The 18,420-nt window shown below is 37.4% G+C and overlaps 1 protein-coding gene across 1 annotated transcript in view; it reads right to left on the reverse strand.

Annotated features, from left to right (window-relative positions):
* Positions 1–6,339: 6,339 nt before the first annotated feature.
* Positions 6,340–18,420, reverse strand: part of LOC136263069 (uncharacterized) — a 28,849-nt gene continuing 16,768 nt past the window's right edge. Inside the window, exons 23-35 of the mRNA XM_066057524.1 lie at positions 13,373–13,518; positions 13,202–13,327; positions 13,095–13,150; positions 12,707–13,032; positions 12,463–12,638; positions 12,049–12,392; positions 11,472–11,529; positions 8,830–8,946; positions 8,658–8,776; positions 8,420–8,607; positions 8,151–8,367; positions 7,796–8,079; positions 6,340–6,903 (exon numbers count right to left, since the gene is read on the reverse strand). Coding sequence (XP_065913596.1) covers positions 6,554–6,903; positions 7,796–8,079; positions 8,151–8,367; positions 8,420–8,607; positions 8,658–8,776; positions 8,830–8,946; positions 11,472–11,529; positions 12,049–12,392; positions 12,463–12,638; positions 12,707–13,032; positions 13,095–13,150; positions 13,202–13,327; positions 13,373–13,518 — 2,507 coding nt within the window. The 3' untranslated portion in view covers positions 6,340–6,553. The remainder of the gene's footprint in view (positions 6,904–7,795; positions 8,080–8,150; positions 8,368–8,419; positions 8,608–8,657; positions 8,777–8,829; positions 8,947–11,471; positions 11,530–12,048; positions 12,393–12,462; positions 12,639–12,706; positions 13,033–13,094; positions 13,151–13,201; positions 13,328–13,372; positions 13,519–18,420) is intronic.

The following is an 18,420-nucleotide window of genomic DNA, read 5'->3' on the forward strand; positions in this document are numbered from 1 at the left end:
GAAAGATCAGTTAGAAGAAGTTACCTTTTAGAGAGTTCAGCTACGAAGCCATTCTGTAAAGAGCTCAGCTGCAAACAAATCACCTGTACAGAATTCAGCTACAAACAAATCACCCTGGTGAGAGATCAGCTAGAAGAAATTACCTTGTAGAGAGTTCAGCTACAAAGAAACCACCTTGTAGAGAGTTCAGCTGCAAAGAAATCACCCTGTAGAAAATGCAGCCACAAACAAATTGCCCTGTAGAAAGATCAGTTAGAAGAAGTTACCTTTTAGAGAGTTCAGCTACAAAGAAATCACCCTGTAGAGAGATCAGCTAGAAGAAGTTACCTTGTACATAGGTCAGCTATGAACAAATCACCCTGTAGAGAGATCAGCTAGAAGAAGTTACCTTGTACATAGTTCAGCTATGAACAAATCACCCTGTAGAGAGATCAGCTAGAAGAAATTACCTTGTAGATAGTTCAGCTACAAACAAATCACCCTGTAGAAAGATCAGTTAGAAGAAGTTACTTTGTAGAGAGTTCAGCTACAAAGAAACCATTTATGTAAAGAGCTCAGCTGCAAACAAATCACCTGTACAGAATTCAGCTACAAACAAATCACCCTGTAGAGAGATCAGCTAGAAGAAGTTACCTTGTAGATAGTTCAGCTACAAACAAATCTCCCTGTAGAGAGATCAGCTAGAAGAAATTACCTTATAGAGAGTTCAGCTGCAAAGAAATCACCACTGCCCAAATTTCAAGGTAATAGCTCTTTCCAATCTGAAGTTATCAATTGTCAAAGTTGGCAAATTGGATGTGTGTGGAAGACCCCTTTTTGCAAATCCGGTCACATATGTATTATATATATAATTTGTATATTTACTGATAAAATATTTAAAGTACATCTACTTCATCTTTTCTTCTTCCTGTAGTAAAGAAAAAAACATAGGTTAAAAAAGTCCCAAAGCTGGCCATAGGCCGGCTTTGAGGTATACAAATACAAAAAGAAATGAAATCTAATCCAAAACAGCCAAGCTGTAAAAAAAGTGTGCGGCCCTCAGAAAGGCTATGGTGAAAAAAGATGTGAAATCCAAGGTGGCGGCCAAGAAATGGCTGTGATGGTAGGTTAATGGTAAAAATTTTAATAACGACAATTCAGGTGAATTTTTGTGCCGCTTCACAAAATTTACCTGAATTGTCATTATTAAAATTTTTACCATTAACCTACCATCACAGCCATTTCTTGGCCGCCACCTTGGATTTCACATCTTTTTTCACCATAGCCTTTCTGAGGGCCGCACACTTTTTTTACAGCTTGGCTGTTTTGGATTAGATTTCATTTCTTTTTGTAGTTGTATACCCCAAAGCCAGCCTATGGCCAGCTTTGGGACTTTTTTAACCTATGTTTTTTTTTTTTACTACAGGAAGAAGAAAAGATGAAGTAGATGTACTTTAAATATTTTATCAGTAAATGTATAAATTATATATACTGTATAATACATATGTGACCGGATTTGCGAAAAGGAGTCTTCCACACACATCCAATTTGCCAACTTTGACAATTGATAACTTCAGATTGGAAAGAGCTATTGCCTTGAATTGTGGACAGTGGTGAGCACCACTATAGCTGAATACATGGTGAAATTTTCAGGTTAATATGTTACTTGAACACTGAGTTATGGTCTCCAACGTTTACGGAATTGGATGTGTGTGGAAGACCCCTTTTCGCAAATCCGGTCACATAATATTATATTGATTACAGAAATCTCCATGGTGGTTTCTTTGTAACTGAACACTCTACAAGGTGACTTCTTCTAATTGCTCTCTCTACAGGGTGAATTGTTTGTAGCTGAACGATCTACAAGGTAACTTCTTCTAGCTGATCTCTCTACAGGGTGATGTGTTTGTAGCTGAATTCTGTATAGGTGATTTGTTTGCAGCTGACACTGCTTGAAGTATCTTAGTTTACTACAGTGGTATATCCCCAGTATATGGAACTGTTAATTGTTTGTTATTTTAGTAGTTTATCAGTAAACCCACATTCACTGATGTTTTACTGAGAGTTTAAAACTTAGTAAAATAATTATGTTCCATATACTTAAGTTTACTGACACTTTACTATCAGTATAACTACAGTAAGGCATCTTAACAAATTAGTAAACTAAGAACCTTCAAGCAGTGTGAGCTCTTTACAGAATGGTTTCTTTGTAGCTGAACTCTCTAAAAGGTAACTTCTTCTAACTGATCTTTCTACAGGGCAATTTGTTTCTGGCAGAATTTTCTACAGGGTGATTTCTTTGCAGCTGAACTCTCTACATGGTGGTTTCTTTGTAGCTGAACTCTCTACAAGGTAACTTCTTATAGCTGATCTCTCTACAGGGTGATTTGTTTGTAGTTGAATTCTGTACAGGTGATTTGTTTGCAGCTGAGCTCTTTACAAAATGGTTTCTTTGTAGCTGAACTTTCTCCAAGGTAACTTCTTCTAACTGATCTTTCTACAGGGTGATTTGTTTGTAGCTGAACTATCTACAAGGTAATTTCTTCTAGCTGATCTCTCTACAGGGTGATTTGTTTGTAGCTGAATTCTGTACAAGTGATTTGTTTGCAGCTGAGCTCTTTACAGAATGGTTTCTTTGTAGCTGAACTCTCTACAGGGTGATTTGTTTGTAGCTGAAATCCCTACAAGGTAACTTCTTCTAGCTGATCTTTCTACAGGGCAATTTGTTTGTAGCTGAGTTCTCTACAGGGTGTTTGTTTGCAGCTGAATTCTGTACATGGTGGTTTCTTTATAGCTGAACTCTCTACAAGGTGACTTCTTCTAGCTGATCTCTCTACAGGGTGATTTGTTTGTAGCTGAACTCTCTACAGGTGATTTGTTTGTAGCTGAACTCTCTACAAGGCGATACTTCTAGGTGATCTCTCTACAGGATTCCTTGTTTCTAACTGAACTCTCAACAGGGTGACCTGTTCATAGCTGAACTTTCTACTGGGTGATTTGTTTGCAGCTAAACTCTCTACAGGTGATTTGTTTGTAGCTGAACTCTCTACATGGTAGTTTCGTTGTAGCTGAACTCTCTACAAGGTAACTTCTTCTAGCTGATCTTTTTACACTGCATTTTTGTTTGTAGCTGAGTTCTCTACAGGGTGATTTGCTTGCAGCTGAACTCTCTACATGGGAGTTTCATTGTAGCTGAACTCTCTACAATGTGACTTCTTCTAGCTGAACTCTCTACAGGGTGACTTGTTTCTAGCTGAACTCTCTATAGGTGATTTGTTTGCAGCTGAACTCTCTACATGGTGGTTTCTTTGTAGCTGAACTCTCTACAAGGTAACTTCTTCTAGCCGATCTTTCTACAAGGTGATTGAGTTTTTTGCAGCTGAACTCTTTACATGGTGGTTGCTTTGTAGCTGAACTCTTTAAAAGGTGACTTCTTCTAGCTGAACTCTCTACAGGATGATTTGTTTGCAGCTGAACTCTCTACGTGGTAGTTTCTTTGTAGCTGAACTCTCTACAATGTGACTTCTTCTAGCTGAACTCTCTACATGGTGACTTGTTTCTAGCTGAGCTCTCTACAGGGTGACTTGTTTGTAGCTGAACCCTCTACAGTGTGATTTGTTTGTAGCTGAACTCTCTACAAGGTAACTTCTTCTAGCTGATCTTTCTACAGGGTGATTTGTTTGTAGCTGAACTCTCTACAAGGAAACTTCTTCTAGCTGATCTCTCTACAGGGAGATTTGTTTGTAGCTGAACTCTCTATACATGATTTGTTTGCGGCTGAATTCTCTACATGATGGTTTCTTTGTAGGTGAACTTTCTACAAGGTAACTTCTTCTAGCTGATCTCTTTACAGGGAGATTTGTTTGTAGCTGAACTCTCTACATGATGGTTTCTTTGTAGCTGAACTCTCTACAAGGTAACTTCTTCTAGCTGATCTCTTTACAGGGTGAATTGTTTGTAGCTGAACAATCTACAAGGTAACTTCTTCTAACTGATCTCTCTACAGGGTGATTTGTCTGTAGCTGAATTCTCTACAAGGAAACCTCTTTTAACTGAGCTCTGTACAGGGTGAATTGTTTGTAGCTGAACTATCTACAAGGTAACTTCTTCTAGCTGATCTCTCTACAGGATGATTTGTTTGTAGCTGAACTATCTACAAGGTAACTTCTTCTAGCTGATCTCTCTACAGGGTGATTTGTTTGTAGCTGAATTCTGTATAGGTGATTTGTTTGCAGCTGAGCTCTTTAAATAATGGTTTCTTTGTAGCTGAACTCTCTACAAGGTAACTTCTTCTAGCTGATGTATCTACAGGGTCACTAGTTTGTAGCTGAATTCTCTACATGGTGGTTTCTTTGTAACTGAACTATCTATAAGGTGACATCTTCTAGCTGATCTTTCAACAGGGTGATTTGTTTGTAACTGAACTCTCTACAAGAAAACTTCTTCTAACTGATGTCTGAACAGGGTGAATTGTTTGTAGCTGAACTCCCTACAGGGTGATTTGTTTGTAGCTGATCTCTATACAGGTTACTTATTTCTAACTGATCTCTTGAATTCTGTTCAGGGTGACTGCTCTATTAGGATGACTGCTCTATTAGAGTATCTCGATCTCGCACTTGCTACAGCAAGTTGGATTTCGTGTTATAACTCCGTGGCTTTAAGTCTGATTCTTCTACACCATTGAAGTTCCTTTCTAAGATGATAACTCCATCTGTACAGCGATTTTCAAAGCATTACCCCAAGTGGTTTATCTGGTAGGCGTGGCAAGCATAATAATAATAATAATACAGGTTTTTGCAATTGAATTCGTCGCCTTTGCAATTGAATTCGTCCCGTTTGCAATTGAATTCGTCGGTATTGCAATTGAATTAGTCGGTTTTGCAGTTGAATTAGTCGGTTTTGCAATAGAATTCGTCGCGTTTGCATTACAATTCGTCATAAACAAAACGGCTTCAAGAAACCAACCCGTTCATTAAGAGATGAACTATTTATGCCTTGGAGAGTTACATTTGAGACACTAGAAGGTAATTGAAGCTGGTAGTACGCAAAGTTGATAGCTGTCTGACAAGTTAATTAGCTTGCACGTGAGTGACCACACCCATCGCGAATGGCGCAGTAGAGTTTGGAATGTTGTTGGAGAGGCTGTAGAGGAAGAATTATTGTCTTATAAAGAGTTGTTTACTACTGTTATACTTGAACAAGTTCTTGTAGCAGCTGCTACATCATGTTTTCATGTTTGCTCCAGCTGCCATTCTTGTTATGGACGAATTTAACTGCAAAAGCGACGAATTCAATTGCAAAAGCGACGAATTCAATTGCAAACGGGACGAATTCAATTGCAAAGTCGCCGAATTCAATTGCAAAAACCTGTAATAATAATAAATTAGCTAATCTCGATTGCGTAATTGTTACACACTGTTGATTTTTTCGCTGTATCTTCCTGGTTTTTAGCTCGATTTCTTTCAAACCACAAAAGGTTTGAGGTTCAATAGTTAACCTATTTACCCACCGATTTTCAGCTTCTTCCCATACGCGGTTTACCCTGTAGGCGTGACAATATATTGGTGTTATTTTTCGTGCATAATCGCTCATAATTAACTCTTTGCCTGTTTATGGTATTCCAGCCACAGTTGGTACCGAGATGCGCCTTTATACCCCCCCTTTTGTGTGCCAAATTTCAAAGCAATCGGATAACGAGTTCGCGTTTTATAGCAGTTTTTGTAAGTGTGCGAAAAGAGGAAGAAAAATAAGAAGAAAAAAAAACGAAGAAACTAAGCCAATTTTTGAAGTCTCATATCTGAGGAATGGCTGAAGCGATTTCGCTCAAATTTGGAATGTGGAGTACTGAAGTTGGAGGGAATGTACACAGCAAAAGTTGTCTTGTTTCATCAAGGCAGCACAGAGCTACGGAGGTGCGAAAATTGCATTTTCTTTCTTCCTGTCAATATATTCACGGGGTTGCGCGCCGGCTTCTTGGGCCGCACGACACACTACCGTGTGTCTTGATTTAACTTTTTCATTACTTATGTAGAAATTTATGGAGATTTCACTGGAACTTACAGAAATGTTATTGTTTGCAGAGATGGAGATACACATTATTAACAAACACAGGCTATAAACCCCCTTTTTTCAGACTCAGTCACAATTATTGTTTTGGTAAAGTGCATATGGTGTCTTGGTTTAGTAAAGATGCATACAACTGCCATCAAACACAATTGTGAGAAAGCATTCTATCAATAATGAAGCAGTAAAAGATAAAAAAATTTTCATGTAAAAATATTTTTGTATGATTTACGTGAATGACTGCTCTATTAGAATAGCTCAATCTTATGTAAAATTTTCGTGCAAGAAATTTGCAAGTTTTGCATATGAAAATTATTTTACAACGAAAAATGCAAACTATGGTATACAGCATAAAGTGTACCTTTATAACTACTGTAGCACTAAAAGCCTAAACAGCATAAAAGTATTCTTTAAAACTAGCTATAATGTATGCATGGTATTGCCTCTAAAAACTAATAGTTAGTGAAGTTAATATGCAGCAGCAATTTAATTATTAATCAAAGCGCAAGTCTTATTTAATCTTTCCAAAGTTAACCAGGATCCTCTTTCTAATACGTGATTCAGAGATCCCCAGTTCTTCTAGTTCTGCTTCACCATATGTTGCCATTTCTTCTCCATCAATAGATTCTTCTTTAAAGAGATCAATATACTCTTCTTTAATCTTCTTTTCCTTTAGCCAAGCACACAATTCCTCATGAGTCATACTTTTGGCTTTGTCACTTGCAGAACTTGGCACATACACTGATGATGGTGATGCACTGGTTGCAGGGTTGGACACTGGACTAACAGAAGTTGTTACAGGCGTAAAGGTTTGCGCAAGGAACTCCTTTAGTTGTGGATTATCTTCAATTTTTTGAAGCACTAAAGTAAGACATAGACAACATAACATTAGCTATGGAGAAATTATTATTATTATTATTACTATTTACTGTGCAAAACCTCTTACAAGGAGTATGTACAAGCACAGGTAATGGTGCAATTAATCAACAAATTATATAATTAATAATTGTCCAGTTGGCCTTGTTTTAAATTGTTCAAACTTGAGCAGGTGATAAAGTCATTAGGTAAGCTGTTCCAGATCTTTATAGCTGATGGGAAGAATGAGTGAAGATATGAATTTATTATAGGGTTTGGTTGTAGTAGCCTTATTGAGTGACTTTGTTAACAGTAGTTGGTATAAGTATGGTGTCAGTCGGTATATCTATTATAATTGGTGCATGATCTTAATTAAGATTGTGATAGCTTTAAGTTGATTTCTGTAGTGAGCAAAGGATGGCCAATTCAAGGTTGGCAACATATTTGTGACACTTGCATAGTTATTATACACAGATCTTGCACAGCGTCTTTTGACTGATTCAATAGCGAAGAAATACTGTATTATTACTAAAATTAATATGGCAGTAAATTATTAGTGGGGATGACAGATGTTAGTTTTTGCATTTCATCACAAAAGAAACAACAAGAACTTTATGGTAAACAATGCATCTTTCATTCCACAAATATGTTTACTAAGAAAACTGTTTTCATAGGATGTTGAACCGGAATAATTAAAATTTCAAAATGCATAGTATCCTAAAGGTACAGGTGTATGACACAAAAATCTACCCACAATTCAAAATGGACACACTTACATTTTCATTTGGACACTTTGCTACTGTTTAGTGCAAAACTACTTTGAAATTAGAGTATGTTAAACAAAATTGAAGAACACATCTATGAAGAAGGATCAGCCAGGTTCAAAAATTATACTTACTCTGTGAGATACTGCTAGATGCCTGAACTTCTACTAATGATTCTTCCATATCAGACGTGTTGTGGTGTAACCACGTCTGACTATCATTCTCACTTTCCTCACCATCACCAAATTGTAGATGGACACAATCAAATTTGAGGCAGTTATCATCATACAACTGCTCTTCATCTTGAAAATGCGGTAGATATTTCCATAAATCTTCAATAATTTCTGTCCATTTGCCCACAGCTGATGTTGAAGATTGCATTTGCAAACGAGCTAATCCTGTCACTTTTATCTTAACCCTGTAATATATACCCATTAGAAAATGTAAATGTGATTTAGTTACATTTATTATTTCATTAGAGTTGCTTACTTGCGAAGAGCCATCCGGAAGTGAATATAATGACATACCAAAATAGTTGTTGGAATTAGGCTAACAAACTTTTCTTCCAGATCACACAATTTACAATCTACTAAAACCACTATTATTGACTTTCTATGGTCTGCCTGTGTAATTAAGTGTTGTTCAGCATGACTCAAGCTCTTTTCAAACTCATCAAGGTCCACAAGCAAACGATCCATTCCCACAGCTATGTGCATTAGCAATATACATCATGTGCACATGTAGCACTACATACTTACATAAGTAATTTTGATGTATTTTATCAAGAGTTTCCATGTCTTTCGGTTCCAAATGGTTGAAGACAGATACAGGTAGGAATGAAAAGTCGTACAGGCCACCTTGTAGCCATCCAACAAACATACTTATACATTTGAACAGTCTCTTCATTGGTACTTCTTCCATGAGTTTCAGTTGTGCTTCATTTATGCTGTAAGATACACTATCAGTGAGGGCAGGTAATTAATATGTATGTATTACCTTTGAATACCAATTTCATTGAACACTTTCTGTTCTTTGTTGTACAATTTTTTCAAATAATCAACCAATCTAACATTGAGAGTGGCATCCCAGGCTTTACCTTGGTTACGGATAATGTCCTGTTATATGCCAACTATTTGAACTATAAATCACAAACCACACATACACAGACCTGACTAAGGTGACCCAAAACAGTTCTGAGACCAGTAACAATTTCATTTAACGCATGATAAGTAGCAGTACGAAAATCATATTCAAATATTTTCCTTGTTTCCTTCTGTAAGGACTCCTATGAAATGAATGCTCATGTAATGTATGCAAATGATCATTACTAGTGGACATATTGCAATATTGATGTCAGTATCATATTTTGGTAAAGCTTTAATGTCTGATACCAACCATCCAAGTACTCATTTCATACTCTGCCTGCTCCACAACCTTACATATATAGAGAATAGTACACAAAGCTTTTATGAATGTGTAATCCATTTACTTTGATTGTTGCAAGTATGGTGCAAAAATTGTGTGAGCAGGTCAAATTTTATTGTACATAATAGCAGACTTACTGAAGCCATTGAAGTGTTACCTGTGAAGCAACAACATCTTTGAACTAAAAGCAAATAGAAACGTGACATGAAGAATGCCAAAGATAATCCATAATACAAGCACCACGTCTCCTGCAGTTCACTAAGTGATGTTTAGCTGTGAAAATGTTAGTCTATATTGATGTAATTTTGACCACTTGTTTAGTGAATTTAAGGGGCCTATGACAAAGAGTTAAAGTGGGGCCCCTATATAATCATGTTTTAGTTTTATGCACATGATTTGTAATTCCAAGTGTGAACATTTCGTATGTACACTCAGCATGCTCTGTCTAGGGGGTCTGGGGGTATGCCCCATTGAAAAATTTAACAACAACAAAAAACTGCAATGAGATTGAATTTTAGGGGTATTTCAGAGACTCAAATTGTTTGTATTCAAGAAAATTCATGAAGTTATAAATGTTAGTAGCTAATTACTGCAGCTGTATAGCTATGTTTGTAACTAGACAATGGCGGATCCAGGATGGGGCATTTGGGGCAAATCCCCCCCCCCCCCCCCTCACCTTGTGGAGGAGCCATACTTCTGATAAAAATACAAACCTTTGTCAGGCCAAGATCAGCTTATAAAATTCCTGAAAATATGCACATTTTACTAGCATTTGCTACAAATTCACCTGAAACTAAAGCAAACCAAAGTCAAACTAACTATGAAATTGTCACCCAGCATCTTCGTTTGCTAAGCGCCTCTAAAAATAATTACCGAGTTGCTGTTGTTTAAGACATTCAGAGCCTTTTAAACAGCTTTTAAGACTTCACAACCATCTGCAAAGGCCAAAATAATAAAAATCAACAGTGAGATACTACTAAGAGGTGTATTATTTGCTGCTTCAAAAATGCAACTACTAACAAGAGAACCAGGTCTCCCCAACCACCTACAACTTTGCCTGTTTGTGCCTCTCCCCTTACCAGGTCCTGGATCCGCCCCTACTAGGATGTTGCTTTAAACTACAAACTATTAGATTTATGTGGTGTATGTTTGTTTTTCCCCAGGCCGGCACCTACACAAAATTAAATCATGCAGCTTTAGGTAGCTATAATAGCCACTCTCCTAGTACATTCTGTATATATACAGGGGTGTAGCCAGAATTTTTTGAAGGGGGTTTCCAATAGCAATATTGAGTTGTAAGAAGCAGGGTCTGGGGGCACAGCCCCAAGCCGCCGAGAGACTTTCAATATTTTATTGAATCAAAACTCTGAAAAATGCTATATATTTTATGCAAAAATAGTACATTAATAATACAACTGCATAATTATAAGTGCCCCTGGAATGAAGCTAGTACTATATAAAGCTACTTAATGGAAACAGACAGCATAAGACATATACAGAGATACATATAGACATCTGTAAATACCACTGGTATAGGAACCATGAATCCACTGATATAAATGGAATGACTTACAATCAAAACATTTTAAATATAGCATGGGTTTATTTTGTATGCCCAAGTGATAAATTACTGGAGCTCTTTAAACACTGCACACCAAAGCTAAAGCAGTAGAAGGTCATGCATATGATGTTAGAATGTATGAAAACTCCACTAATGAAGTTCTTTATGGATATTTATATTCATGTTCTATTAGAGTACACCTGACTGCTCTATTAGAGTATATGCCTAACTGCTCTATTAGAGTGTATCAATCCTATAACAAGTTTTCAAGGGGCCCTTGATGGGGCCCCTTTTAGGCTGGGGCCCGGGGAAAAATGCTCCACCCCCCCCCCCCCCCCCCTTCCTATGTGACATCTTGCCCCAATGCTTTAAAATGAAAACTTGGCTCAGTTTTGTTTCTGTCTAATTGATTTTGTTCTCTTTTTGTATGTCTATGTCCTTTTGTAATTGTGTCACTTTGTACTGTCACTGTTGGGGATTTAGTTTTGTAATTACTGAAAACCACATTGTACAGGAATTTACCCATTTGTCTACCCTGTCATTTGACAAAATATAGTATAAGCATTCTTGCCTTAAGGCTTGATTGTATCAGCACTTTGTTAGTGTATGTTTAGCACTTTAAAAGTCACAAAGCCCACATGGGACTTTAGCAAATGCAATTAGACAAAACTGGCTTTTAAACTGGTTTCTGCCAACATTTTTTGGGAATTAAAATATAGGTATCAGACTAATAGCTCAGTTTGTATCTATTCTTTATACAAAAGTATAGGTTGGTTGGTTGGTAAAATGGGAGAAAAGTGATTATTGTGTTCTACACAAGTTACCTTGTACTTGCTTGGCAATTCTTGACCAATGGCAGACAAATCAAATGCACAGCCGGGACTAAAAGAGAATAGTATAACTGAGTATAGGAATTGTATACAATCAAGAGGACACAATTATTATATTACATACATCCTTTTAGGGATTATTATAATACACATCAGCAATGGCAGATCCAGGATTCCACCCCTTTTGTTTTTTGATTGAAATACTAAACCTTATGTCAGGCGAAGAATTTACAAATCATGAAAACTGTGCATCATTCATAATCTTTTAAACAGTTTTAAGACTTCACAACTTCACAACACAACCATCTGCAAACGTCAAAATGGCAAAAATTAACCTTGAAAAACTTCTAAAAGGTGATTGTTTGCTACTTCACCAATATAGCAGTAAACAAGGGAATTTGTTGTCCCCAGCTTAACTTGTTTGTGTCCCTCTCCTTGCCAGCTCCTGGGTCCACCATTAGTGTACATTGTGGAAAATATATATATAATATATATAAATTACAAAGGGATCCTCTTTTGAAATTAAAGTGTTACGTTTGATTACAAAAGTTTGCCATAAAATGCTACTCACTTGTTCTCTAGAACAGTTTCATTAGGTATATTCTTAAATCTGAAGACAGTCCTAATGCCATCCAACCGAATGTGAGGTTTCCCAGCAATATAAAAGGCAACAATATTTTGTTCAAGTTGAACTAAGTTGAACAGTGGACTAGACTGAACACCACTATACACATAACAGCTTTTGATCATCTTCAAAAATTGCTCCTTTCCAGTGTTCCCTTCAGAGGGAACAACACAGCTGTGACTGGTAACTTCAGTAACATGAGATTCTGGAGGACTATCAGGTAAATATTTCTGATATGAGTGAGTAGTATGACCAAATATACTGTTTAGAAAGGAATTGTGATTTTCAATCTAAAAAAAAAGGTACGTATATACTCTTGCAATTACTATAGTCTGAAGAATTGTCTGAATTTGTGCTTACAATGTCTGTTAAGACACGGTAGAGCCAATCATTTTTGGTGGTATCTTCCAGACTGATTAATCTTATAAGAGGAGTGTCTTTACTGATCTGGCGGACATCAGTTGCTTTTAATGCTTTATTACAGGTAGCATCTCCAATAACTCCACCGCTGACATTTAGGTACTTATTATATTTACCTAATTACAGAAAGAAAGTAAAAAATCATAGCATTAAAAGAAAAGATTTATTTAATCAGGCAACTTACCAATGATTCCTTCAAAAAGCTTTGTGAGCTGATCACAGAGTTTTGAGGAGTATCTTTTGGCACTAAGACTGATAACATTTCCAATGGTGATTTGTTGTGCTCTTTGAAATGTGACCAAGTATGGCAAGTGGGTGTGGATCCACTGATAGAACTCTACCAAATCTGGAAGAAGAGCTCCACCTACTTGTAGCCTTTCATATTCCAAAGTGAAGTGATGGAGAGCAAAGAGGTAAGTAGGATTAAAGTTACAAGTTTCTCGAGCTGTAACAAGGCTCTTTATGTAATCATTCTCTGTAACCAAATGTGGGTAGTGTTGATCAAGCATCCTGCAAAATTTATTAAAAACATATCTTTGGCTAGCAATTTAATTTCAAACAAATCTAAATACCTAAACTTCTTCAACACTGGTTGTGCCCATACTGAGTGAGAAGAATGATTCTCCAACTGTGTAATTTAAAGATTTTCAATTAGCATAATGCAAAACGTATTGCATACCTCAGCTTGCAAGTTAGCTTTAGCAGGTTCATATATGTGCTTGTGCCATGCCTTTTCATAGGCATTTAGAGCCTCTAGATCAGTAAATTTTCCTTCAGGACATGGGAAACATTTTTCTTGAAATGCCTAGCAGTATCAAATGACATAATGGTCTTATATTACTCTACTCACCATAAATAGTGTGTGCATGGATCTCATAACAAAGAATGATCTTTCATCATCACCAAATCCCATGTTGGTCCTCATATGTAACCACACAGTTCTTAGTTGAGTCATACAATAATCTCTGATGGACATCCAATCTGACAGTATTCGACCTGAGGTGACAATATTTCATGGTGTCAAATCTTAAACTACAATTTTGGTGAGTGAAGGTCTCTTAGCCTCCTAGCAAGTGTTTCATTGGTAAAAATGGTAAGACACCTGGATGCTTGTTTACACCCACAATGAGACATGCAACTATGCAATTAGCTCCTTATGGAAAATTAGTTTTTTATTACATCCATTAACATCAAAGCAAAGGGAAAAGATGTCCATGGTCATGCTCATTTCTTGTACCTTTCAAGAGGGATTAAGCAATCACTGAAGGTAACAATACTAAAACAAAGCCTATTACTTTCTTTGTCATTATGTATTATTCTGTAAACCCAGACAGACATGCTCACATTAGTTTTTCATATTTCATTACTCTTGCATATCTGTGAGAGCCAAGAAATGGCCAAGAAATGAAATGGCTGTGATGGCAGCAGCCAACAAATGGCTGTGATGGTAGGTTAATGGTAAAAATTTTAATAACGACAATTCAGGTGAATTTTTGTGCCACTTGGTCTTGGCAAAAAATTCACCTAAATTGCCGTTATTAAAATTTTTACCATTAACCTACCATCACAGCCATTTCTTGGCCGCCACCTTGGATTTCACATCTTTTTTCACCATAGCCTTTTTGAGGGCTGCACACTTTTTTTACAGCTTGGCTGTTTTGGATTAGATTTCACTTATTTTTGTATTTGTACAGGCCGGCTTTGGGACTTTTCTAACCTATCTTTTTTTTTTTACCACAGGAAGAAGAAAAGATGAAGCAGATGTACTTTAAATATTTGTGATTTTATCAGTAAATGTACAAATTATCATATATTTATTACAGAACTCTCCATGGTGGTTTCTTTGTAACTGAACACTCTACAAAGTGACTTCTTCTTGCTGCTCTCTCTACAGGGTGGATTGTTTGTAGCTGAACAATCTACAAGGTAACTTCTTCTAGCTGATCTCTCTACAGGGTGATTTGTTTGTAGCAGAATTCTGTGCAGGTGATTTGTTTGCAGCTGAGCTCTTTACAGAATGGTTTCTTTGTAGCTGAACTCTCTACAAGGTAACTTCTTCTAACTGATCTTTCTACAGGGCAATTTTTTTGTGGCTGAGTTTTCTACAGGGTGATTTCTTTGCAGCTGAACTCTCTACATGATGGTTTCTTTGTAACTGAACTCTCTACAAGGTAGTTTCTTCTAGCTGATCTCTCTACAGGGAGTTTTGTTTGTAGCTGAACTCTCTATAGGTGATTTGTTTGCAGCTGAACTCTCTACATGATGGTTTCTTTGTAGCTGAACTCTCTACAAGGTAACTTCTTCTAGCTGATCTTTCTACAGGGTGATTTGTTTGTAGCTGAACGCTCTACAAAGAAACTTCTTCTAGCTGATGTCTCTACAGGGAGATTTGTTTGTAGCTGAACTCTATACAGGTGATTGGTTTGCAGCTGAACTCTCTACATGATGGTTTCTTTGTAGCTGAACTCTCTACAAGGTAACTGATGTCTCTACAAGGTCACTAGTTTGTAGCTGACCTCTCTACATGGTGGTTTCTTTGTAATTGAACTCTCTACAAGGTGACTTCTTCTAGCTGATCTTTCTAGAGGGTGATTTGTTTGTAGCTGAACTCTCTACAGGTGATTTGTTTGCAGCTGAACTCTCTACATGGTGGTTTCTTTTGTAGCTGAACTCTCTACAAGGTAACTTCTTCTAGCTGATCTCTCTACAGGGAGATTTGTTTGTAGCTGAACTCTCTACAGGTGATTTGTTTGCAGCTGAACTCTCTACATGATGGTTTCTTTGTAGCTGAACTCTCCACAAGGTAATTTCTTCTAGCTGATCTCTCTACAGGGAGATTTGTTTGTAGCTGAACTCTCTATAGGTGATTTGTTTGCAGCTGAAATCTCTACATGATGGTTCTTTGTAGCTGAACTCTCTACAAGGTGACTTCTTCTAGCTGATCTTTCTACAGGGTGATTTGTTTGTAGCTGAACGCTCTACAAAGAAACTTCTTCTAGCTGATGTCTCTACAGGGAGATTTGTTTGTAGCTGAACTCTATACAGGTGATTGGTTTGCAGCTGAACTCTCTACATGATGGTTTCTTTGTAGCTGAACTCTCTACAAGGTAACTGATGTCTCTACAAGGTCACTAGTTTGTAGCTGACCTCTCTACATGGTGGTTTCTTTGTAATTGAACTCTCTACAAGGTGACTTCTTCTAGCTGATCTTTCTAGAGGGTGATTTGTTTGTAGCTGAACTCTCTACAGGTGATTTGTTTGCAGCTGAACTCTCTACATGGTGGTTTCTTTTGTAGCTGAACTCTCTACAAGGTAACTTCTTCTAGCTGATCTCTCTACAGGGAGATTTGTTTGTAGCTGAACTCTCTACAGGTGATTTGTTTGCAGCTGAACTCTCTACATGATGGTTTCTTTGTAGCTGAACTCTCCACAAGGTAACTTCTTCTAGCTGATCTCTCTACAAGGAGATTTGTTTGTAGCTGAACTCTCTACAGGTGATTTGTTTGCAGCTGAAATCTCTACATGATGGTTCTTTGTAGCTGAACTCTCTACAAGGTGACTTCTTCTAGCTGACCTTTCTACAGAGAGATTTGTTTGTAGCTGAACTCTCTACAGGTGATTTGTTTGCAGCTGAACTCTCTACATGATGGTTTCTTTGTAGCTGAACTCTCTACAAGGTGACTTCTTCTAGCTGACCTTTCTACAGAGAGATTTGTTTGTAGCTGAACTCTCTATAGGTGATTTGTTTGCAGCTGAACTCTCTACATGATGGTTTCTTTGTAGCTGAACTCTCTACAAGGTAACTTCTTCTAGTTGATTTCTCTACAGGGTGACTTGTTTCTAGCTGATCTCTCTACAGGGTGATTTGTTTGTAGCTGCATTCTGGTTTGTTTGTAGCTGAACTCTCTACAAGGTAACTTCTTCTAGTTTATCTCACTACAGGATGACTTGTTTCTAGCTGAACTCTCGACAGGATGATCTGTTCATAGCTGAATTCTCTACATGGTAGTTTCTTTGTAGCTAAACTCTTTACAAGGTGACTTCTTCTAGCTGATCTCTCTATAGGGTGATTTGTTTGTAGCTAAACTATCTGCAGGGTGATTTGAACTCTCTACAAGGTGATGTTTTCTAGTTGATCTCTCTACTCAGTCTGGATGACTTGTTTCTAGCTGAACTCTCTACAGTGTGATCTGTTAAGTTTCTATCTGATCTCTCTATAGAATTATATCTTGTTTGTATAGCTGAACTCTTTTACATGGTGGTTTTTTGATTGGTTGCTGAACTCTCTCTCCATGGTGACTTGTTTGTACTACAGAGTGACTTGTTTATAGCTGAACTCTCTACAGAGTGACTTACTTGTAGCTGAACAGTGCATAAAGTAACTTGCTTGTAGTTAATCTAGATGAACTCTCTACTAGGTAGCTTTTTTGTAGCTGAACCCTTTACGCAGTGACTTGTTTGTAGCTGAATTCTCTACAGAGTGACTTGTTGTAGCTGAACTCTCTACAAGGTGACTTGTTTATAGTTGAATTCTCTTCAGTGTGACTTATAATGTTCTGAATCTCTACAGCAACATATTTGTAGCTGTACTCTCTACAGGATAACTTGCTTGTAGCTGAATTATCTATAAGATTAACTGTTTGTAGCTGAACTCCCTACAGAATAACTTGCAATGCCATATAATTCTATAATGGAGTAAGTTATAAACGTAGCTGAATGCTTTATTAGGGTGACTGTTCTATTAGAGTATCTCGATCTCGCATATGCTACACGTAGTTGGCTTTGGAATCATAACTCAGTGGTTTGTAATCCGATTCTTCTGTACTACTGCAAGGACTTTCTATGATAATTATTCCACCTACACACCGATTTTCAGCTCACTGTTTTAAGCGGTTTGCCTGGTAGGTGTGAAAACTAATAGTTTTTTATTCATAAAAGTCGATCGCGTAATTGTGACATAGGTTGGGTTTTGTGTCATATCTCGATGGCCTTTAACTGGATTCCTTTCAAACCACAAAAAGGCACTCCTACGATAGTTACTCCATCTACATAGCAATTTTCAGCTCATTCCTTCAAGCGGTTTACCCTGTGGGCGTGACATACCTTCGACCTTATTTTACGCAAATAATCGGTCATAACTCAGTGAATGTTTATCGGATTCCTACCAAACTTGGTACTGAGATTCGCCTTAATGAGCCCTTTAAGTGTGCCAAATTTCATCCCGATCCAAGCACGCATTCATGTTTTATTACGGATTTTGCAAAGTGTGCAAAAAGAAGTAGAAGAAAAAAACGAAAAAAACCCCTAACTTTGGCAGCTCGTATCTCGGAAATGGCTGCAGCGATTTTCTTCAAATTCGGTATGTGGACTCCCCTACCTAGCCGGCATTTCTGTAGCAACTTTGGTTTCAATAGGATAAGGAATCACGGAGCTACAAAGGTGTGAAAATCGTGTTTACTTTCTTCCTGTAAATATACTTACGGTGTGGCGCGCCGGCTTCTTGGTTGCAACATGGGCATGAGGGCTTTGCTTGATATGTATGCCCAACTGCCCGAGGGCTGCAGGCCCGAGGGCAGAGTGCATACATATCAGCAAAGCCTGAATACCCGTGTTACAGCTAATATGTAACACTTATTAGGCTGATCGCCTGTACATGGCGATCAATCACCCAAGCCAATACGAGTGCAGTCACTGAATGTATTATATATGCATACCTGAAATTTTGATTATGGGTCAGCAACTAGTACGTTCTGGTTACGTTCGGTTATGATAAACGGACATATCCTAGAGATATCACAGAAAATTTCCGTTATGTGAGTTTAATGTTTTAATCAGTGCCATTGAACCGTTTATGGAAAAACTATGCAATTCACTAAATGCCTAGAGGTAAGCTTGCTT

This window comes from Dysidea avara, chromosome 8, assembly GCF_963678975.1.
Source record: "Dysidea avara chromosome 8, odDysAvar1.4, whole genome shotgun sequence".
Classification (NCBI taxonomy): Eukaryota; Metazoa; Porifera; class Demospongiae; order Dictyoceratida; family Dysideidae; genus Dysidea; species Dysidea avara.